The sequence below is a fragment of the Mastomys coucha genome, unplaced genomic scaffold (assembly GCF_008632895.1).
Source record: "Mastomys coucha isolate ucsf_1 unplaced genomic scaffold, UCSF_Mcou_1 pScaffold21, whole genome shotgun sequence".
In the NCBI taxonomy this organism is placed as follows: Eukaryota; Metazoa; Chordata; class Mammalia; order Rodentia; family Muridae; genus Mastomys; species Mastomys coucha.
In genome coordinates, this window is record NW_022196904.1 from 116313916 (window position 1) to 116336882 (window position 22967).

A 22967-nucleotide genomic window follows, 5' to 3' on the forward strand; every position below is an offset into this window, starting at 1 on the left:
GTGGTTGCTGGGATTTGAACTCAGGACCTTTGGAAGAGTAGTCAGTGCTCTTACCTGCTGAGCCATCTTACCAGCCCCCACTCACAGCTTTTTATGGTATTTCCTCCTCTGTAAAAAGAGGGTGTTGGACTGAACACAAGGCAGCATGGGTCTTGTCCTGTGTGTCAAGTGATTCTTTGGTCATGAATTAATGTTTTTTTTTTATTTGTTTTGTATGTGTGTGTGTTTATTTTTAAAAACAGGGTCTTTGTAATCTTGACTGTCCTGAAATTTGCTATGTAAACCAGGCTAGCCTTGAACTCACAGAGATCCTTCTGCCTCTGCTTCCCAAGTGCTAGGATTACAGGTCTGCATCACCAAGCGCAGAATGAATTAATGTTTTTAACTGCTTGGTTCACAGTACTCAGTTTTTCTAGGGGATCACTCCACCGTGCCCCCACCCCCACCTGTCTCTCCCAGTCCTCCTCCACATCAGGAAGGAAACTTCACCTCATTCACAAACTTCCTCCATGGATAGAAAGTTGTGCCATGCTTTTCGCTATCTAGACATGGTACTAGAAGAGGGTACTGTGCCTTTCATAGTCCCCTCACCTGCTTGCTACACAGCACTCCTCCCTTGCAAGTCTCCCTAGAGGTCCAGACTGACTCATTTCAGGCTTCAGAACTTCAGTGTCAGAGCAGCATCTGCCTTTTCTTCGCAGCTCAAGGAGGTGCTTGCTTGAAAACTTCAAGAGTCTGCGCCTGGCCAAGCTGTCCTGTCCTGGCTGCTGCCCACACTTGCCAAATGGCTGCTCCAGTTTCCTTCCGCAATTCCCTTGAGATCTCTTCATCTCTAGGCATTTATAGGCTGAAAACCTCTCATTGCTAACCCTGGCTCTTTCCTGAGCTCCATACAGCCCTAAGCAGACAGATCTCTTCTTCATCTTCTCCCTTTCCTTCTTCTTCCTTCTCTTCTTCCTCTTCTTTTTTAAAAAGATTTATTTATCATTCATGAATACAGCATTCTGCCTCCATGTACGCCTGCATGCCAGAAGAGGGCACCAGCTGTCATTATAGATGGTTGTGAGCCACCTTGTGGTTGCTTAGAATTGAACTCAGGACTTCAGGAAGAGCAGCGCTCTTAACTTCTAAGCCATCTCTCCAGCCCCAAATCCTACTTCTTACCTGGTTCCCCTCGGTACATGGCAACCCCCATCTGTGCAGTTTCTGAACCTAAACATCTTAGTCACCTGGGGCCAGGCACGGTGTCCCATGCCTCTAATCCGAGGAGGAGAGGCAGAAGCAAGCAGGTCAAACTAACTCATAGTCATTTTGAGTCTTCATACCTTGAAGCCAGTTTGTTGCCATCTCTCACCTCAACCTATGAAGTGGAGAGAGAAACCAACATCTCACTGGCTCCACTTTGTACTTGCTTCCTGGGCTTAGGCCAACCACTCTTCTGTCAGATGAGTGCTGTAGTCTCCTCACTAGGCTCCTGGTTCTGTCCTTTCTTCTCCTTCATTTGGGTTCCCAAAGAACCTTTTAAATGTGTGACCATCACTTTCCTGATCAAAATTCTCAGGAATCCCTCATAGTGATTCTCCATCTCATTTACACTAACAGCCAAAGTCCTCCTTCCCAGGTCCTTAAATAGGAAACCCTCATGTTCCCTTCCTCCTGATAACCTATTACAACAACAACAAAAGCGTCTTCCCAGCCCTATGTATATCTACAGTATTCCAGCAATTAACCCATTACACTTGTAGGTAGGATTCCTCCAGGGCTCAGTCCTCACAGGCAGGCTCTCTGTCACTGTTACGTTACCAGCACGCGGGTTTTGAAACAGGGTCTCTGTATGTAACCCAGGCTGGCCTGGATCTCTTGATCCTCCTGTCTCACCTCTACAATGTCAGAAACCTGGCACTTTTTATCTAATGCCAAATCCCCAGTGTCTCGAACTCTATAACCTAGAGCGTGCCCAATAAATTTTGTGAATACATGTAACTATAATGTCACATGGTATTGTGATGTATTAAGTCACAGAGGCAAGCACAGTTCCCTGTTTCACAGATGGAGGAACTGAGGCGCAAAGAGTTTGCAGTGTTCGGGAGACCGAGGTTTCCGCTGGGGCCTTTTAAGGCTGACCTGTCCTCCCTTTCCCTGCAGGTTGCCAGCCAGATGCCAGCGCCGTCGGCCGACCCGGCGCGCCCCCACGCGTGCCCAGACTGCGGCCGCGCCTTTGCGCGCCGCTCCACACTAGCCAAACATGCGCGCACCCACACGGGCGAGCGTCCCTTTGCATGCACGGAATGCGGCCGGTGCTTCTCGCAGAAGTCGGCGCTGACCAAGCATGGCCGCACGCATACGGGCGAGCGACCCTACCAGTGCCCGGAATGCGACAAGCGCTTCTCCGCCGCCTCGAACCTGCGGCAGCACCGGCGGCGTCACACGGGCGAGAAGCCGTACGCATGCGCACACTGCGGGCGGCGCTTTGCGCAGAGCTCCAATTACGCGCAGCATCTGCGCGTGCACACGGGCGAGAAGCCTTACGCGTGCCCGGACTGCGGACGAGCCTTCGGCGGAAGTTCGTGCCTGGCGCGCCACCGACGCACGCACACGGGCGAGCGCCCGTACGCATGCGCCGACTGCGGCACGCGCTTCGCTCAGAGCTCGGCGCTGGCCAAGCACCGGCGCGTGCACACGGGCGAGAAGCCGCACCGCTGCGCCGTGTGCGGCCGGCGCTTCGGCCACCGTTCCAACCTGGCGGAGCATGCGCGCACGCATACGGGCGAGCGGCCCTACCCGTGCACGGAGTGCGGCCGGCGCTTCCGCCTCAGCTCACACTTCATCCGCCACCGTCGCGCGCACATGCGGCGCCGCCTCTACATCTGCGCGGGCTGCGGCCGAGACTTCAAGCTACCCGCCAGTGCCACAGCCGCCACGCCCACCGAGCGCTGCCCGGAGTGCGAGGGCAGCTGAGCCACGGCGGGGCAGCGAGGGGCACTTGGGACTTGCACCTGAATTGTTCCTTCCATGCCTGCACCTGGGTCGGGGTGCTCTGGGATTGGGAGATAGGGAATGCCCTACTGAGGTCCCTAGAACCATGCCTGGTCTCCGATTACATTTCCTTGGCCCTTCTGAGTGAATAAAGTATTCTATCCTCACCTCACGATGACTGTAAGTGAGGTGGGTGGGAAGGGGAGCATTAGGTATGGGACCAAATGGGGCTATAAGATAGGCTAGGATTGGGAGACACACCCACCTGGCTGGCTATGCCTCAATCTCAGTTCTCAAAAGAGCCATAAACAGGAAATGTTCTTGACTAGATAATTGTGTTTGCAGTCTTTGAGGGTCGCTATGGCAAAGGAGAGAAATGGGGCTATGTAAGTAGATTTAAGTACTTATGTAAGTACATTAGCACCCCCTCCAATTTAATTAACCCTAACCTGATCCAGGACTCTCTATATACACCTGGCTTGAACGTTTGGGGATCCTCTTTCTGACTCCTGAAGTTACAAACCTACACCACCATAGCTAGCTCAAAACCTCATTTTACCTCCACTTCTGCAGACAGCTAGTGAACGGTACAGCAGTGAAACTGTACCTACCATTTGTCAAGGAAACTGATGATCACAGGATTTAAAAAAACAAAACACTTGCAGAGGATCTGGGCTCCGTCCTAAGCACTCACATGACTTAATGGCCATGACACCAGTTCTAGGGGACCTAAAGCCCTGACTAATGACATGGTACACAGACATACATTGGCAAAGCATACACATAAAAAATAGTCTGGGTTTGTAGCCCAAGCTGTCCTCAAACTTATGTCCTTCTCAGTCTCCTTAATGCAGTGGTTATTGGTGTTACAGGTATGCAACACAACACCATGTCCCAATGTGATTTAAAAATTAGGAGACAGGATGGGGGACGGTGAGCGGAGGTCAGAAGGCACCTTGCAGGAATTGGTTTCCCACTCTACCTGTGGGTCTCTGCAATAGTCTGGGTCATTAGTCATCGGGCTTGACGAGCTGTCTCGTAAGCCTGGAAGTACTATTTCTGTTTTTAAAGTGTGTGGATTTGTGCACACTTGAATGCAGGTGCCAGTCAAACCGGGAAGGTAGAGTAAGATTTGGAGCTAGTGTCAAGGCATTTGTAAGCTGCCTGATGTAGGTACTGGCAACAAGACTTTAGTCCTCTGCAAGAGCCTTAAGTGCTAAGTGTAGTGGTGCACGCCTTTAATCTCGGCACTTGGGAGACAGAGAGAGGCAGATGGATCTCTGAGTCCAAGGCCAGCCTGGTCTACACAGCAAGTTTCAAGTTAGCCAACAATATGTAGAGACCTTGTCTCAATGAACAAAAGACAAAAAAAGGCAGTAAGTGCACTTAACTGCTGAGCAATCTCTCCAGCTCCAGAAGTCATGTTTTAAAATTTGTCCAGGTAAAGGAAAAGCAGCTGGAGCTCCAGAGACAAGTCAGGGCATTGCAGATTTGATTAAATACAGGGACAAAGGAGGGAATAAAATTAAATGTTATCCAGTGAGGTGGAATGTAAAACTAAGCCTTTTTAAAAAAAAATATTTTGTGTATGCATTTACACCTGTGTGCCAGAAGAGGCCACCAGATCCCACTATAGATGGTTGTGAGCCACCATGTGGCTCCTGGGATTTGAACTCAGGATCTCTGGAAGAGCGGTTAATGCTCTTAACCACTGAGCCATCTCTCCAGCTTCAAACTAAGCCATTTTTAATATCAGATGAATCCTTTTATCTGGGAAGGCATGAAGGTCACTAGAGGAGGCAGACGATCACTGCACCCCTCCTGCTGGCTTCTCTGCAGCACCTCACTTTTTGGGAGGAAGTCGGGTGTCTCAGGAGACATAATGTGCTCACACACCACATAAACTGAACATTCAACACCGTCTAGCTGGAAAGGAAGAACAGCAATCGGCCAGGAGGGAGAGGTGGGCAGTCTTTACTTGTACAAAAGGACCAAGGAAAGGAAACTGTATTCTGCACTCATCAAAGACTGTGGTCCATATATACTTCCTGCTCTCTGCTTCTGCAAGTTTTAAGTTAAAAAGGTAAAACGCAACTGTTAGTTACATGGACAGAACCCTGCTTCTCTTCAGGATTTGAGATATTCTGTCTAGCTACTCAAGAAAAGTACAGATATTGTTGGCCTTAAGTCACTTTATTGAGAGAGAAAACACTTGGGCCCACACTTAATAAGACCAGACTAGCACCCTGTTTCTATGTGGAAGGCTGGTTTCTCAGCTCAGAGGCAGGGTCTCCAGCTCCCACAGCCTGGTTATCAGAGATGGTCCCATGGGGCAAGTCTGTGTACTTGCAGGCAGAACCTCGGGACAGATGGACTGGGTAACGTTGGCGGTTGGTGTCCATTTTGGAGATTACTGCTTGAGGTAAATCCACATGACAACGGGCTGCTAATGCTACCAGGTAGATGAGGACATCACTAAGCTCCTCTTGAAGGGCTGCTCTCTCCTTTGGCAGCCATGCCTGAGGACCAGGCTCTGCATCAGACTTCCATTGGCTAGAAAGAGAACAAGACAGACACATAAGCTTGCTAGTTTAGTGGGCCTGTCTATAGTTTCACACTACCACAGCTCAGAAAATCCCCCCAGGGACAATCTATTTGCCCGGGCCCTGGGTAGAGCCAGGTGGGAAAGAGACTTTTAATAGATAACAGCCAGAGCCCCATGACTCTACCTAAGCCACCGAGTAATCAAGAGAACACTTGCTGAGACACTCCGAGGTCCAGTTCTACTTTTCACTGGCCCTAACTGCCGTCACTCCAACCAAACCCCAGACCTGAGTAGGTGCAGAAGTCCACCTTCCTGCTAACTCCTCTCTACCCACAGCCTGACTACCTCTTCTGTTTGTGATCACTGTTCCTTCTACTGTGAGCTATACCCCCATCCTCATAGATTTCCCGTTCGTGATACTTAGGTCTTAATTCAGAGGTTGCCATCTCAGAAATTCTTACTTTCTCATCTCCTTGTGTTAGTCTCCCCTTCCACTCCCAAGACAGGCTCTTATGTAGCTCAGGTTTCAGAGTCCCCATGTGGCCTGAGAATGAACACTAACCTAATCCCCGGCCTCTGCCTCTCAATCCTGGGGTTACATCACACACCAACACTTGATGTCCCCTTAACCCTTGTCACAGCTCCAGATCACTTAAAAACTGTACTATCAGTCTCCTCCGTCCAGGAATGGAGGCGCCTGGTCCAAGGCCCCATCTTTGGGTTCAAGATGACCTAGCTCACAACTGATGCTGGTGACAACTGTCTGCCCCACCCCCAACACCTTCTTTTTTTCCTTTGAGAAAGGATTTTTCTGTGTGCCCCTGGCTGTCCTGAAACTCATGCTATTGAGCAGGCTGGCCTCAAAGTTACATATCCACCTGCCTGCCTCCTGCATGCTGGGATTAAAGTCATGTACCACCACAGCCCTGCTGACAACTGTCCTTAGACCTAGGTCTGCCTCACTGTCTCTACATTTCACTCTCCCTGGAAACTTCCCAGGACCCAACAGGGCTGGGACTCAACTCTCATTTCTGTATCCCTAGCACAGAATACAGCAATAAGGAAAATAAAACCAACCACATTCTCTTCCCACCCCCGAAAAACCTCTTCCAGGAAGTGTCCCATCTACTCACAAGAGTTCTGCCAGTTCGCCCACTTCTCCCACCAAGGCTAGGAGCAGGTTCCGAGGCTGGTGGAACTGCTCCCAGTCCCGCTCGGCAGCAAACTCTGCATGGAGACGTCGGCTGGAATAAAGTAAAGGGTAGACTTCAAGTCTCAGGGTTAGAGGACAAGGTGCAGGTATCCGGCATACATCTAGAAGGGGACACGGGACTCGGAATCCTACAGTCAAAGTTACTACCTTTTAACAAGATTTTCTTTTTAAATATTTACTTATTTTATGTATGTGAGTACATGGTCACACTCCCCAGTCACCCCAGAAGAGGGCGTCAGATTCCATTACAGATGGTGGTGAGCCACCATGTGGTTGCTGGGAAATGAACTCAGGACCTCTGGAAGAGCAATAAGTGGTATTAACCATTGAGCCAACTCTATAGCCCCAGTTAGTGCTCTTAACTACTGGTCTCAAAGTAGCCATCTCTCCAGTCCTAACAAGACTTATTATCGTCTGGAAAGGAACGTGCTCCTGTATAGATTTTAACCTCAAGCCAAATTTTGCAACACCCTTTATTATTCCATTTTCCTACCGTTACTTCTTCTGGTACCCCACCTTAACACCATTATCACCACACACCTAGGTCTAGCTAAATCACAGGATGCAATTTTGAGACATTGCCCACTGGAGCCTTCCTTGACATTCTGCAAGAAAAAAAAAACAAACAAAACTTTCTACACTTCAGCTTCCCCTGTCCAACTACTCATCACCCCTGGGGTGCAGAGGTACTATCAGACCTCTGTTATCTCTCCAAGGTTGTATTAAAGGTTGGTACTTACGTGCCCGGGGGCGTCACCCAATTTCCCCGGCCTCAGGTGTGCACTATGCACAAAATGTCTAGCTAGGCTCTCCAGAGGTCAGCCAGGAGGTCCCGGATGTACTCGGGCATGTTGTTCTTGTGGGCCACGTGGAGGGACCCTCCTCATTACAACAAAATGGTCAATTTTCCACCCGAGGATGGACAAGGACTGCTTACATGTCCTCAAGCGTGGGCTCCGGGCTGAATCTGAACGGGCCGGCAGCAGCAGAGTCTTCTTGCCCCACATTACCAGGTTCACCGTCACCTGCGGTGGACATTCCGCCCACCGGTACCGGACGCGCGAGAGCAAACCCCGCGCCACGCTCGGAGCCGCGTTCCGACCAATCACGGTTTCTCAGTGCATTCCCGGGGCGGAGCCGGAGGAGCACCCAATCATATACATGGATATTTGCTACGGCCCGCCCCTTCCCCGTCTGGACCAATCTGAGGGAAGATTCAAGTGTATTTTCTCTGTCTGTGCCCTCGAGTTCTTCCGCCCAGGCGAAACTTCTTTAAAGGGAAAGGTACAAATTCAATCTGGGAAAGAGACTGGAGCAGAAAATCTAATGCGATGTGGCTTGCTTAATGGGCGCCAGATGGCGCCAAAGAGAAATGGCAGACGCGGAGGAGGCGGGTCCACTGAGAGCAAAAACCCTACAAGTGAAGGACCCAACGTGTGTGCGTGGTCATTTCATGTGGACAGCCTTCACACAATTTGAAAGAGGTTGATGAGAAAAAGTAAAGACTTCCAGAGAGGAGGAGGACCCAGACTTTGTAGCCCATTTCAGCGACCTACTCAGTGGATTCCAATGATTGGAAGCAATCCCACAAGGAGAGGAAGGAATGACACTGAAATCTGTGGTAGGTAGATATGGGTCACTATCACAGCCTTACACAATGCACAATAGGATACCAAATTTGTTTACATTGGCTGCTTTTTGAAGCCTTTTAAAAGACTTCTTTGTGTTTTATTCTCTCTCTCCCTGTATGTTTGCATGTGTGTCTTTGGAGCACTTGTGTGCCTGGTGCCAGAAGAAGATATGGGATCCCTGGAACTGAAGTTATAGACAGTTGCTCCTATGCAAGAGCAACAAGTGGTCTTATCTTTGGAGCCATCTTTCCAGACCCGTAAGATTTTTCTTCCTCCTTAATATCTACAAAGGAAACTGTGAGTATGCGTGTGTCCAGGTATGTGCATTGGGGGTGTGCACATGAGTGCAGTTGTTGGCAAAGATCAGAGATGTCGAATCCCCTGGAGCTAAAGTTATCAGTGGTCCTGAATACCAAACCCTGTTTGTGATAAGGTTTCACGTAGAGTCTTGGCTATCCTGGAACTCACTCTGTAGACCAGGCTGGCCGTGAACTCACAGAGATCCACCTGCCTCTGCCTCCTGAGTGCTAGGATTAAAGATTTGTGCCACCATCACCAGACAGATAACAAAGGTTCTCAACTGCCGAGCTGTCAGAACTGCATTCCCTTTCCCCCTATTTTTTTTGGGGGGGGGACTTCAAGACAGGGTTTCTCTGCATAGTCCCTTCTGTCTTGGAACTCACTTTGTAGACCATGCTGGCCTCAAACTCAGAAATCCACCTGCCTCTGCCTCCCAAGTGCTGGGATTAAAGGCCTGTGCCACCACTGCCTGGCTTCCTTTCCCATTTTTAAAAGGTTCCAGAATTGAACCCAGAGACTTGACCATGTTAGCTAAGCTCTGTACCGAGTCCACGGAGCTACCCTAACTCTTCAGATTTTCCAATCTGAAAAAAATCATAAGGTCAGTCATGACAGGAATGGAGTTACCCAAGAAGAGGGTTTTTTTGTTGGTGTGGATGGTTTGAGTTTTTGAGGCAGGCTATCTCTTTATAACACTGGAACTCACTACATAGCCCAGGGTACTGTCAAACACATGCCAATCCCCCTGCATTGCCTTCCAAGCACTGAAGTTATAGGCATGAGGCATGGTGCCAGCTGTGTGTGTGTGTAAGCCAGCTGCACAGAAAGCTGTTTGTTATTGTACCTCGGTTATAGTCACTCTTTCTGTTCTGTGCTTTAGAAATGGTTTACATTTTTGTAGAAATGAAAGAAAAAGAGGGCTGGCGAGATGGCTCAGCGGGTAAGAGCACTGACTGCTCTTCCAAAGGTCCTGAGTTTGGATGCCAGCAACCACATGGTGGCTCACAACCACCCTTAATGAGATCATACGCCCTCTTCTGGTGTGTCTGAAGATGGCTACAGTGAATTGGGCCAGAGCAAGCAGGGCTAGAGCTTAATTCCCAGCAGCCACATGATTGCTCAGGTCCATCTGTAACAGCTACAATGTACTCATACACATAAAATAAATAAATAAATCTTTAAAAATAAAAGAAAGAAAAAGAGAATGGAAGAAAGAGTCAGTTTTTAGATCCTAAAATTGGAGAGGAGACTGAATATAGCTTAGTGGTAGAGGTTTGCATGCAAGGGAGCCCTGGGTCAAACTCTAGCACCAAATTCATAAATAAAACCCAAAGGTGTAGCGATTTCCTGTTAAGGTACAGATAGATGCCTCTGGCAAGCTAGTGCGTTTATCTAAAGAGACAAAAATGAAGGCCATCGTGCTCGCTTTGGCAGCACATATACTAAAATTGGAACGATACAGAGAAGATTAGCATGGCCCCTGCGCAAGGATGACACGCAAATTCGTGAAGCGTTCCATATTTAAAAAAAAAAAAATGAAGGCCATCACAGTTTTATTTGTGATATCGAGAGACGAGTGAGGGCAGTTCAGAGGCTCTTGGAGGCGTGGGCGTGTTGAGGGTTGCTTACCCAATGGGCATTGCCAGCAGTTCACAGAGAGTGCAAGCAACAGAAACAGTTCTGAACTGGTTTAAACGAGGCCAGGGAATCTGAAGCAAGCGTGGTGCATGCTTGTAATCCTTATCACCTGGGAGGCTGAGACAGGAGGATCAAGAGTCCAAGGTGAGCCTCAGCCATACTAAGAAAACTTAAGGGCAGCCTGAGCTACTTGAGACCCTGTCCCAGCAACACAAAACAAGAAAGGAGACCAATTTACTGAGTCAATGCAATTGTTGTAAGGGCACAGAATAACTCCTGGGTAAAGATGGGCCTGGGGAATGGGGGATCGTGGCTGCCAGATTCAGCAGCTCACATATGTAGCCATGGCAACCTTTAGGAGGTAGGTAATAGTGTGGCCATTCCTGCTTTACAGAGAAGGAAACTGAGAAGTTAAACTGAGACACTTAAACCATTAGTAAGTTAGTAGTGCCGGACTTCAAACTCCCGCAGTTTGGTTTTGAAGGCTGTGTTGTTAGTACCTATGCATGCAGTGCCGAAGCATGGTGGTGGAGGGCCTGCTTAGGCCTCGATCCTCCACACTGCCTCACAACCAATACTAGAAAAACACTATGAAAAGATTGCTGGTGGGTGTGGTGGGCCCTGCCTTTTCGTCCCAGCACTTAAGAGGTAGAGGCAGGTGAGTATTTTTTAATTTGAGGCCAGCCTGGTCTAAATAGTGAGTTCTGCCGGGCGGTGGTGGTGCATGCCTTTAATCCCAGCACTTGGGAGGCAGAGGCAGGCAGATTTCTGAGTTCGAGGCCAGCCTGGTGGAAGCATCACTCAGGCTGAAGAACTCAAGTAGACAGTACCACCTGAAAAAACTGAAACCAAAGGCCTAATTTGATGATAAGTCCATAGTTCTGGGGAAGTCTCTTAACTGTAACTTTTCTCTTTGGCTTCTGTAGTTCTGCTGCTAGCCAACTATTTTTTGTTAACTGAAGTATGTCAGCCCAGAACATGTTTTCTTGAAAGCTCACTCTGAGCTTCAAGGCTCAGGGCTACGCTGGGATCCTGAACACCCAGGGTAGTTGCTGGCCAGCTAATGAAGACTTTTTATTGGCTTAAACCGATGTCTGCGCAGCGTTCCCTGGCAGATACCACACAACAGTGGTGCACACATGTAATCTCAGAACTGCAGAAAGAGAGAGCTGTGGCCAGCCTGGGCTATATAGTGAGGTATATTTTTTTGTGGGGGGAGGGTAGGAGACTGGTTTCAAGACAAGGTTTCTGTGTGACATCCCTGACTGTTCTGGAACTCACTCTGTAAACCTGGGTGGCCTCAAAATCAGAGATTTGCTTGCTGGGATTAAAAGTGTGCATCGTGACTGCCCAGCTGTGAGATTTTGTCTTAAATAAAAAGCCCACAATGTTTCCACTATATTGGGTGCTATAAGGATGAGTAGGCCCTGACCCTCGACAGCATGGTCAAGACTTTATAAATTGCAGAGCTGCTTTTACCCTCTTGCCCTCTTGCTTCCCCTCTCCCCATCCCCTTCCCCCTCTGTCCATGTGGCCATGGCCGGCTTCTACTTCTCTACTCTTCCCCCTCTCTATCCCTTTCTACAATAAATACAAAAAAAAAAAAGTTGCAGAGTTGCACAGTGTCTTGCTTTAGAATTTAGATTCTGGAAGGTAATAAGACCCTTTCTTAGTCAAGCCACTTTTAGTGGAAAAATAGTTTAAGAGAAAAATAGAAACTATTTTTATAGTTAAAATAATACTAGTAACTATAAAATAAATAAAAAATATTTATTTAATATATACAGGTATTTTATCATATATTCCTGGTCCTCAGCGAGGCCAGAAGAGGGAGTTTGATCCACCTGGGACTTGAGAAATAGTGAGCTGCCATGTGGGTATTGGGGATCAAACCCAGGTACTCTGGAGGAGTCTCTGGGGTCACCTCTGTATCCTCCCCAGGATGGATACAACTTTGTGGAGTTGGTTCTTGCCTCTGTGAGTCCCAGAAATTGAACTCATGTCACTGGGCTTATGTGGCAAGGGCCTTTCCACAACGACTCATCTTGTAAAGCATCTTGTGAAACATCTGTGGTCCTTGATCCACATCAGTATCCTTTGAAGAACAGGCCAGTCCTAAACAGAGAATGGGTGTGCCTGGACACACACATGGCCCCACTAGCTGGTCTCTTTATTCCCAAGCCCTTTCGTCCACCCCTCACATCCAGTCAGTTTCCTCCAGTCTTCTTAGCCGTACCGTGGCTGTGCAGCCTGCCTGCTTAAGTCAGAGCCTCAACATATTTGGTCTTATCGTTCAGTTCACACTTGTCAATAGCTCTTTAGAGACCTGATCTCCCAAGAGATTGTGTCTTTTCAAACCTAGGGTGACTCTCTAGCACAGGCCAATAAATATTTTACAGGATGTATGGCTTGGGTCAGGCAAGCATGTCCATGCCTACATCTCTCTATTGCTCTCAAGAGCCTGGCCACCTTCCCCAACTGGAATGGACGAGATGATGGCTGCTTGAGAGCAAAGTGGTAGAGGCTATGGCTGGGCAGGTTGTGTGACAGCAGAGAGATGTGGCCTGGTCTGTGAGATAGGCAGTAGAGTATGTCAGGACTCCAGGAGCAGAGTGCTTGAGTATCCACTGTCAGTGTTCTTAAGATCTTTGCTAATCTTAGCCTCAGTTTTCCAAGATTATAGATAGCAGGGATCTGGCCTAGGTGGCCTCCAAGGAGGCCTTCATGTATGTGATGGATAGAGTGGGTGCGGTGGTTGGAATATGTGTGGCCCAGTGAGTGGCACTATTAGTAGCTCAGACCTAACCTGACTGTCCCTCCAAAGCCCACTTCAAAGCCTGTCACTCTGGAAAGCTAAACTCTCTTGAAAAAAAAAAAAAAAAGACTTTGGGCCAGAGGGATTGACCTCCACACACGTGTCCCTGTGCACTCCTGTGAGCATGTGCAAACACACACACACACACACACACACACACACACACATACAATACATTTTTAGAAACAAAGGAATTTGGGCTTCTGTCTTTCTTTCTTTTCTTTTTTTTTTTTAGTATAGAATAGAGTTTATTTAGGGCATGGGGAGGGGAGTTAAGAGGGTAGCAGAGGCAGAGAAAGGCAGAGAGAAGGAGAGAGTAGAGAAGTAGGGGCTGGCCATGACCACATGGAAAGAGAGGGGAAGAGAATGGGGAGAGAGGGGGAACAAGGGGCAAGGGAGAGAAGCAGGAGTAAGAGCGGCTTCTGTCTTTCTAATTCTCACAATACTCTACACCTTCCACCATAACTTTGTATCTAGATGTCTACACTAGAGTTTCTTGGAAACCAAAGTTTGCTCAAGGGCTGGCACGCAGTGGATCTAATAATCATGTGTTGGAGCATATCTCACTGTGTGTCCTCCATAATTCTCTGTTCACAGATGTGTATGACCAATTTTTTTGTTGTTGTTAATTCAGAAACTCCTTATGTAGCCCAGGTTAGCCTCAAACATACTATGTAGCACAGGTTGTTTCCTCCCACCTCTGCTTCCCAAGGGCTGGGATTACAGATGTGTCCCATCCTGCTCAACTTGGCTACACCTAAGTTACAACTATAAGACTGAAGCCCAAAGAGGCTAGAAGACTGGTGCAGGCTGAGATGTGGGAGCATGTAATGCTACCCAGAAGATGAAGGGGGAAGGAGGCAGTGAGCCTGTCTCCAGCTGCCATGGAGTTTCCCTTCTGTTCTGTCTGTCGCTCTCCCATAAACACCATCTTCTTTCTGCTCTTACTGCATTTCTCTCTTCTTCCTCCAGCACCTATTTGTTTGTGGGTTTGTTTGTTGGTTGGTTGGGTTTTTTGTTTTTCAAGACAGGGTTTCTCTGTGTGTAGCCCTAGCCATCCTGGAACTCTATACACCAGGCTGCCCTTGAACCCAGAGATCTGTTTGCCTCTGCCTCCCTGAATGCTGGGACTAAAGGTGTGCAACACCACCACCCAGACAACCTGTTTGTTTAAAAAACAAATTAGTGTTTTGTTTGCATGTCTGTGAAGCACTCACATGCCTGGTGCCTACATAGGTTACACGTTACATGGATGTTACATGGGATGCTGGAGAGATAGATGCTAGAGGATGGGTTTAGGCTTCTTTAAAACAAATTAGTGTTTTGTTTGCATGTCTGTGAAGCACTCACATGCCTGGTGCCTACATGGGTTACATGTTACATGGATGTTACATGGGATGCTGGAGAGATGCTGGAGGATGGGTTTAGGCTTCTCAGCAGGAGGGGGGTTGGCTCCAGATGAACACTAGCAGCTTTGCAGAAGCACTCTTTACTGCTTGTTACACAAACAGCAGTTTAGCAAGTCAATTCCTGCATACCAAAATATCTTATCAGATCTAGGAGTTGTCTTAAGGAACCATTACCTAAGCAAACACAGTCATTATAAGAATCCCAGATTCACCAGGAATGTCTTATGACTGAGCTTAGGGTAAAGTTCTGAAATTCCCAAGAAAGAGCAACCCTATACATTCCAGAAAACAATCACTGATATTTACAAGAGATCACTTCAAGGCTAAGTGGCCATCATTCCCGAGTAAACCGCAGGTTGGCTTTTCAATGCTGCATCCACAGAGGCCAGAAAAGGGCATCAGATCCCCTGAGCTGGAGTTACAGACAGCTGTGAGTGGCCACATTGGTGCTGGGAAGGGAACTTAGGTCCTCTGGGAGAGCAGCCAGTGATCGTACTCACTGGGCCACTCTTTTCCATTTCCAGGTGACACTGTTCTCTCTGTCACCTGTTGACATCACATGTGTGTCCAGCCTGTCCCCAAGGCAGGCTTGGGTGCTGCCTTACTGCCAAACCTTTAACTCTGGCCCACGTTAAGTAGAGGACCCACGCAGAGGCAGCCTCCAGCCATGCCTCTTTCCTTTCTACTGTCAAATGCAGTCTGGAAAAGGGACCAATAAGAGCTTTTAAGGGGCTGGAGAGATGGAGAGATGGCTCAGTAGTTAAGAGCACTTGCTGCTTTATTGCTTATTTATTTTATGTATGTGAGTATACTGTAACTGTCCTGAAACACATCAGAAGAGGGCATCAGATCCTATTACAGATGGTTGTGAGCCACCATGTGGTTGCTGGGAATTGAACTCAGGACCTCTGGCAGAGCAGTCAGGGCTCTTAACCACTGAGCCATCTCTCCAGCCCCATTGTTGTTGTTTTTAAAGACAGGGTCTCATTCAGCCCAGGCTTGCCTGGAACTCTAAACATACATGTGGTGACTGAAGTGGAAGCTTCTGGCTTCTTTGGAAAGTCAGTTATGTTAAATGATGTTGTGTTGGGGGCACACACGTGAAAGGATGTGTGATGTTTAGGAGGAATATGAATATGACCTCACAGACAGTGGGGGCTGGAGCATTGGTTTGCCTTGCTCTGCCTTGCTGGTCTTCGCTGACTACACACATGTATTTGTTCGCCTTACATCGTTTTGCTGAGCCTCGCTTGTGGTGACTTCATAGAGAGAAACTCACCCAAGAACTTCTTGTGAAGTTCCTATGGCTTTTTGTAGCTTCCACACACTTGGGCCAACTGGATTGAACTGCCCTTGTTGATTCATGCGTGGTGTCTGCCAAGTGGACTGGACTGCAGATTCTGGTTCATGTTTAGTGTTTGCTAGTAGACAGGACTGAGAACAATGAAGATTGGAATTACCCCAAAGAACTATTTCTAAACAGGTCACTTCCCCCGTACCCTAATAACGTTTATTTCCCACTCCCTCTGTTGGGTGTTGGCTAGAAGGGAGGTTAAACCCCTAAAGAAGGCTATGAGAAATACAAGCCTACAGGTGACTTTGAACCCTTCATAATTCTGTCTCCACCTCTCAAATGCCAGGATTGTAGGCATGTACCACCAAGCCTAGCTACTTTCTTTCTTTCTTTCTTTCTTTCTTTCTTTTTTTTTTTTTTTTCTGAGACAGGGTTTCTCTGTGTAGCCCTGGCTGTCCTGGAACTCACTCTGTAGACCAGGCTGGCCTCGAACTCAGAAATCCGCCTGCCTCTGCCTCCCACGTGCTGGGATTAAAGGCGTGCGCCACCACTGCCCAGCGTCTAGCTACTTTCAATTTAAGAAAACAAAAACAAGAAACCCCCTTTTTTATTTTTAAATTTTTTACATGTCTGCATTTTTGCCTTTATGTATGTATATGCACGACACATATACCTGGTGTCTTTGGTTCCAAAGAGAGTATCAGATCTCCTGGAACTGGAGCTATGGCTGGTTGTGAGCCACCGTGTGGGTGCTGAGAATGGTACGTGGGTCCTCTGAAGAGCAGCCAGTGCTCTTAGCTGTTGAGCCACTATGTCCAGTTTTCTAATTTTGAGAACACTTGCATTAGTCTCTGATACATTCCACTTTTCTTTTCCTTTTTGGTTTTTCAGGACAGGCTTTTACTCATAGTCCTGGCTGTCCCTGAGCTCACCTGTAGACCAGGCTGCTGAGTTTCTTTCTCCCACCTGCCTTGTTATGGAGCTCCCCTGGGCTGCTGGACCTTCTGGTTCTCCTGGTTTCCATCTATTTTCCTCATCTATTTACACATCTATTTTTGTAATTTTGTCTTCTGATAGCCTTTCCCAACTTTATCATCTCTTGCTGTATTATATGTTTAGCTTTGTAGATCCTAAGTACTTTGTCTTTTACTAACCATCCTTTTGTAGGTACCTCTTCTTTCCCACACAACCCCTGAATTGTCTCTTTTCCTTGAGTGGTTTTCCAGCTTGGAAGCTTGTCTCAAATGTCCGGTGATCCTTGATTGCTCGTATTTAAAATTAAGAATGAGCCTGGTGGTAGTTTATTCCCAGCACTTGGGAGGCAGAGGAAAGCGAATCTCTGAGATTCAGGTCAGCCTGGTCTACAGATTACATTCCAGGACAGCCAGGGATTACAAAGAGAAGCCCTGTGTGGAAAAAACAAACAAAAGAATAAGAATGAGGGGCCTACTTGGGTATAGTGGTGTGCACCTTTAATCCTAGCACTTGGATTAAAGCAGAGGTGGGTGGATTTCTGTAACTTCAAGGTCAGCCTGGTCTACATGAGTTCCAGGACAACCTGAGTGACACAGTGAGAACCTCTCAAAAAAGATAAAAATAGACTAGGGGGTAGGGGTGGGCGTGGGGAGTGACCAGGATGTAAAGTGAATAAATAAATGGAAAAAACAAAAAAGAAAAGCAGCAGCAGCAGAGTGGCCAGGGCCGTGGCTCAGTAGTTAAGAGCATGGGTGGCTCTTGCAGGGGACCCACATCCCATCCCTAGCACGCACAGGCAGCTCACAACCATTTGTAACTTCAGTTTCAGGGAACTCAAAGCCTTCTTCTGGCCTGGGTATGGGGCACACTGCAGATGTGTGTGATACACACTTACATGCAGGCAAAACAATCATACACATAAAAATAATGGAAAAACTGAAGAAAAAAAAAAAGAGCCAGGTGTGGTGGCACCTATGGCACATGTTGGCAGATGCTGGCAAAATCTCTGAGCTCTAGGTCAGCCTGGTCTACCTAGCAAGTTACAGGCCAGACAGGACTACATAGGAAGGCCTTCTCTGTAACAATGCTGGAATGTGGCTAGTGATGGTGTTTGCCCGGTGCAGGCATCTAGTTTGCACAAGGGAAGCAACATTGCAAAACATTAAGAACAAAGTTGCATTGTCAGTGGAGAACGGAAGACAACATCAAAACTTCTGAGCCAGCACTCCCGAGGCCAAAGCCGGATGATCTAGACAAACCTGGGCTACACCACAAGATGCTATCAGAAGTGTGGGGTTTGGGGAGGTAGGGGTGTGACATTTAAACTCTTAAGGTATTGAATCAAACTTCAAGTGGGAGGCTTCAGGATGGTGGCTTTCCTGATAAAGAGCCTTGTGCTTGAGGGACATCTGTTACCAGACACGGTCATTTTCTCGAGAGTATTTCATCTGTGTCACGCCACTGATGGCTGCTTCCTGGCCAAGGTTTCTTTCTGGCGGTAAAGATTAAACTAGGACTTTGCCCAAGCTACACCATTGTGATACTGAACTACGCCTCCAGCCCCTGGCTAGTGTTTTTAAAACTTATTTTCTTTCTCCTTTATCAGCACCCTATCCCCAAGTCCAAAGTACAAGGTACTCCCAATGTCCAAAATACTAGGTACTGACCCAAAGCTCCTTTGCATGCTAGGCACTCTCCAACAAATCCTAGGTCAGTTTTCTTTTGCAGGGGTTGTTGAGTGTCTCACATAGATGAAGCCCAGGCCAGCCTTGAACAATATAACAGAGATGATCTTGAGTGTCCGATCCTTTGCTTCTACCTCCCAAGTGCCAGTGGCACCACCCAGCCTTATTTGGTGCTAAGGAACCTACCCACTGAACCCACTGTCAGGTATGCTAGGCAAGCCCTCAACCTGGAGCCACATCTCCAGCCCTGGCTGATTTTTTAATGGCTAAGAGGCACTCTCAATCAGGATTCCTTGTCTCCTGCTGTGCCTGGAGTTTGTCTTTTCCTCCTAGAGGTGAAAGGCAGCCACCTATCTCAATGTGTGTGTTGCAAGTGTAAGGACATAATTGCTCTGTGTATTCTAAGTTTTTAGCCAGCGTCTCTTCTCACACCAACTCTTCCCTTCACTTCTCTGAATCCTTCCAGAGCTCTTTCTTGTTAGCATCCCCACCTTCAGACAGCCTCTTCTATTCTGCTAAGCCATCTTTCAAGACTTTTTCCCCCCCTATTTTCTGTTTACCTTAAAATCCCCAGAGTTTATATCCATTCCAAGCCCTCTTTTGTCATCTCAGGGGACAGTGCAAACCCAAATCCCTTGGCTCAGGGGCAAGGACAACATCTACTTTCTATTTTGCTGGTTCTAGATGTAATGTCAAGAGATAAAAAGAGTCAGAGTTCCAGCCGGTCTTGGCAGCACGCTGGAGGCAGAAGCAAATCAAGGTGCCCAAGAACCTGTCTGAAACAAGACAAAGCGATCCACAGAACCAAACATTAGCCACAAGAGTTTTCCAACCAAGTCCCTTTTATTTAGTTAGCTGTAAGAAATTTTCTTTATTAATTAAATCTCCAGGAATTTTCAGTGTAATTCAGTGGCCGCCAACATGGGCTCTGAGGTTGTTCAGCCTCTCCCAGTCCTTATTGGGAGTTAGAGGGAGAGGCATCATTATCAGAGACCAAGGCAGGTGGCTCCGGTCTTCCTCTCCTGGCTGGACAAGTTGCTCAACTCTTGTCCAGAGCAGGAAAAGAGGCAGTTTCTCAGAAAAAAAATTAATAACAAATTTGACAATCAGTAAGAGTTTTCCTAACAATTTAGATTTATCAATATATTGGTCCAAATAATTTCATGTTGCAGGTTTACTTTTTTCATATGTTATCTTAGTAATCTGTACTCCCTGTGCAGAAATAAATCAACTCAGTGCAAAAAAATAATCCCTAAAACTGGAATAGCCTCATCTTGCTTTGGGAAAAGGGTTTTTGCTCCTCATGCTCTCAGAAGATGAACACACATCCGCAGCAGTGTTCCTTCTGGGCCTGGATGTACATACAGGAAACCTTTGACGGAACTAGGCAAAGTACCTGGAGGCACTATGCAGGCAGTCTTTGGAAAGGTCTTAAAATCAACCCTGGCCAACAGTCTGTGAGCGTGTAGAATGGCTCCGAGTTCCCAACAACTGCTATTCCATTTCAAGAACTAGGCTCAGAGGCTGCGTTGGAATTATCAGGAGCAGCAGCGGCGGCAGCGGCGGCTCCCCGAGGTAGAACTTCAATAACGCGAGGCTTGTCAATGATCCGGGCTGTCCGGTTTCCCTTCTCCACGATGCCAACAATCCAAGCTTGGTGACCCTCTCCATACTTGGAAGATTTGATTTCTGAACAGAAGCGGGCCGCCTGTTCTCTTGGCAAACAAATCAGTAATCCCCCAGAGGTTTCAGCTGATGTTCCTTGGAGAAGGCCGAAGCGCCCACTGGCTTTGCTGATTGCAGCCATCTTGGCAATGATGGGCAGATTATGAATGACAAAGGACACTTCATTTTTTTGCTGTTTTGCAAGGTTCTGAGAGTGTCCTAATATGCCAAAGCCTGTGATATCCGTGGCTGCGTGAGCATTAAAAGTATGCATCAAGCCAGCAGCAGTCCTGTTGAGAGTAGCCATATTGAACATAGCTTCCTGATAGGCTAACTCTACTTCCTCTCTGGAAACCACCATCTTGATTTTATTCCATTTCTCAGGATTATCCAGCCACTGGTGGGCATTGGCAGCAACCTGGGTTCCTAAAGGTTTGGTTAATACCAGCACATCTCCTACCACAGCACTATCAGGCATTATGAATTCATTTTGCTGACACACCACAGTGGCAACCCCACCGATGATAATCCACGGGTTGACCACTGTCTGTCCACCGGTCACTGCCGTGCCTCCCTCCTCCGCAGCGTCACGAAAGCCTTTGATCATGAGCGGTGTCACCTTCTCTCGTTCCTTTTCACTCATGCTCTGGCTCACACTGAGTAACATCAACATGTTGTCACACTCAGTAATGCCCATGGCGTAGAGGTCACTGAGCACATTGGCACAGGCTATGCGCCCCATCATGTAGGGATCTTCCACCAAGGGGTAAAAGAAGTCGGTGGTCTGCACCAGCGACAGGCCTCCGTGCCTCAGGGGGATGACGCAGGAGTCCATCCCAATGCTCAGCGAGGGGAAGGCTGAGCCGGGGCCGGGCCTGGTGGACAGGCCCCCTTCCTGCACCGTCTCTTCCTGGCCCCCGACCAGACCCGAGGGAAGCGGGGGCTGCAGCGCGGGCCGCGTCAGTCCCTCCAGGAGTTTGAGCAGGGTCTCCTGGGGGACCTTGCAGCCTCAGCCCTTCATGCCGGAGAAGCTCGTCAGCCGCCAGCTCGGGCTGAAGCCCAGTGTCTGGGGCTCGAACGGCCGGTAGTTGGAGAAACTCCGGCCAGCGGACCAGCCCGCCGGGCCCATGGAACCTTCTGCGGCCACTAGCGCCGCCATGGTTTCTCCGCTGGCGCCCGCCGCCGCTTCCGCCATCGCGCCGCCCGCCCAGGAGGCCGTGCGGACCAAAAGGCCCTGGTACCTGCAAATGAGTCTACCTGCCACAGTGGGCAAAGGTTACGCCAGGAGATGATCAACCACGCAAGCCCGACCGGAGGACTCAAGCCACGCTGCCTGTCCGAGCGCCGCGCGGCCTGTATTTATATGCGGCGTGATTGACAGCCGCTCCATCCAATGACGATTCCCGTACCGAGAGGCGGGCTTCCTTTACTCAAAAAAAGGTGTATAACAAATTAACCGTCTGCTTGCACAACCGGTTCCCGCGAGATCGTCACGTGAATCCCTTGTAACTGGCCTGGAAGGCAGATCTTTATGTAGATCAGGATGGACTCGAACTCGTATCCATCTGTCTGTCTCAGCTTCCCAAGTGCTGGTATTACAGGTGGGAGCCACGTTACCCCTGCGTGTCGTTTCCCCTTGACCCCTCCCTCCCGTAAACCTGGTCTTGGAGTTGGCTGGAGGAAGTCTGCTGTTTTGGAATCACTTTACCGAAGAATAAGTAGCTTATAGAAGGAAGCTCTGGCGCTGGGCTAACCCCATAAGGGTTAGAACAGCCCTAGGGTCATTTGACAGGACAAAAAGCCAATCTAGGCCACGAAAATACTTTAAGGGGAGGTTTAGGGGAAGAAAAGGGACATTACAAAGTAAATACTATCATTATGTAAGCAAATTGCAGAATCGATGTTGTGAAATTTCACATGGACTTAAAAATTCTGCACAAGTTTGGGTACTGTTTTGGCCATTAACTGTCAGTGGTGAGTTGTAGGCTCCAGTCCAAGTTAATTTATTAGTGCAACAGAATAGTTTACCTGGCTACTCTATGCTAAGATGTCTCTATTTCTTGAAGTTAATATATGTGAGAATTCAGACCCAGGCAGGGAGGTTTGCCATTGTCTATTAAAGTTATAAATGCTAAACCCAGAGTAGTGGTTTCATGCCTACAGTCCCACCATTTAGGAGACTGAGATAGGATCACTGTGAATTCCACACTAGCCTGGACTACATAGTGAGTTCCAGACCAGCTTGAACTACAGCCTGAAACTCTAAACCAAATAAATGAATAGATTTTTTCCACTGTGTGATCCCAGCATTTGGAAGACTGAGGTAAGAAGACAATGATGTTCATCCTAGCCTGGGCTACACAGTGAGATAGATCTTGCCTCAAAAAGCCTAGAATAGGTGCTGGAGAGATGGGTCAGTGGCTAAGAGCACCTGCTGTTCTTGCAGAGGACCTGGGTTCAGTTCCTGGCACCTACATGATGGCTCACATCCGTAATTCCAGTTTCCAGGGGATCTGATGTCCTACTCTGGCTTCTGAGAGCACCAAGAACACATAGTACACAGTCAAACATACAGCCAAAACACTCCTACACATACAAAATAAAAATCAATCTTTTTATTGTTGTCTTTGATCATGCGTGTGGATCTCTCCTTTCACCTTTACATGGATTCATGGAATCCAACTGAAGTTGTCAACATTTTCACAGCATCTGGGTGTGCAATGTGGTGCATGACTTTAGCCCCAATACTTGGGAGACAAAGGCAAGAGGACCTCTGCAGCTAGTTGCAGGACAGCCAGGGCTACACAGAGAAACCCTGTCT

The 22967-nt window shown here is 48.0% G+C and overlaps 3 protein-coding genes and 1 non-coding gene across 5 annotated transcripts in view; 2 read left to right on the top strand and 2 right to left on the bottom strand.

The window, feature by feature from the left end:
* Nucleotides 1-3148, top strand: part of Znf771 (zinc finger protein 771) — an 11373-nt gene extending 8225 nt beyond the window's left edge. For both annotated transcript variants that reach the window (XM_031388384.1, XM_031388385.1), the window contains exon 3: nucleotides 2146-3148. In XM_031388384.1, the coding sequence (XP_031244244.1) occupies nucleotides 2146-2958 (813 nt within the window). In that variant the 3' untranslated portion in view covers nucleotides 2959-3148. The remainder of the gene's footprint in view (nucleotides 1-2145) is intronic.
* A 2005-nt stretch (nucleotides 3149-5153) lies between these two features.
* On the bottom strand, nucleotides 5154-7852 carry Dctpp1 (dCTP pyrophosphatase 1). Its single transcript, XM_031384629.1, has 3 exons — nucleotides 7672-7852; nucleotides 6655-6765; nucleotides 5154-5529 (listed from the first exon to the last, which is right to left on the bottom strand). Exons 1-3 carry the CDS (start codon nucleotides 7770-7772, stop codon nucleotides 5229-5231), a joined length of 513 nt encoding a protein of 170 aa, XP_031240489.1. The 5' UTR covers nucleotides 7773-7852; the 3' UTR covers nucleotides 5154-5228.
* A 2231-nt stretch (nucleotides 7853-10083) lies between these two features.
* LOC116104178 lies at nucleotides 10084-10190 on the top strand. The gene has a single exon (XR_004123717.1). It is a non-coding gene; the product is annotated as a U6 spliceosomal RNA (small nuclear RNA).
* Nucleotides 10191-19305: 9115 nt separating this feature from the next.
* Nucleotides 19306-21562, bottom strand: Sephs2 (selenophosphate synthetase 2). The gene has a single exon (XM_031388386.1). The coding sequence runs from the start codon at nucleotides 21339-21341 to the stop codon at nucleotides 19986-19988; it is 1356 nt and encodes a 451-aa protein (XP_031244246.1). The 5' UTR covers nucleotides 21342-21562; the 3' UTR covers nucleotides 19306-19985.
* Between the last annotated feature and the right edge of the window lie 1405 nt (nucleotides 21563-22967).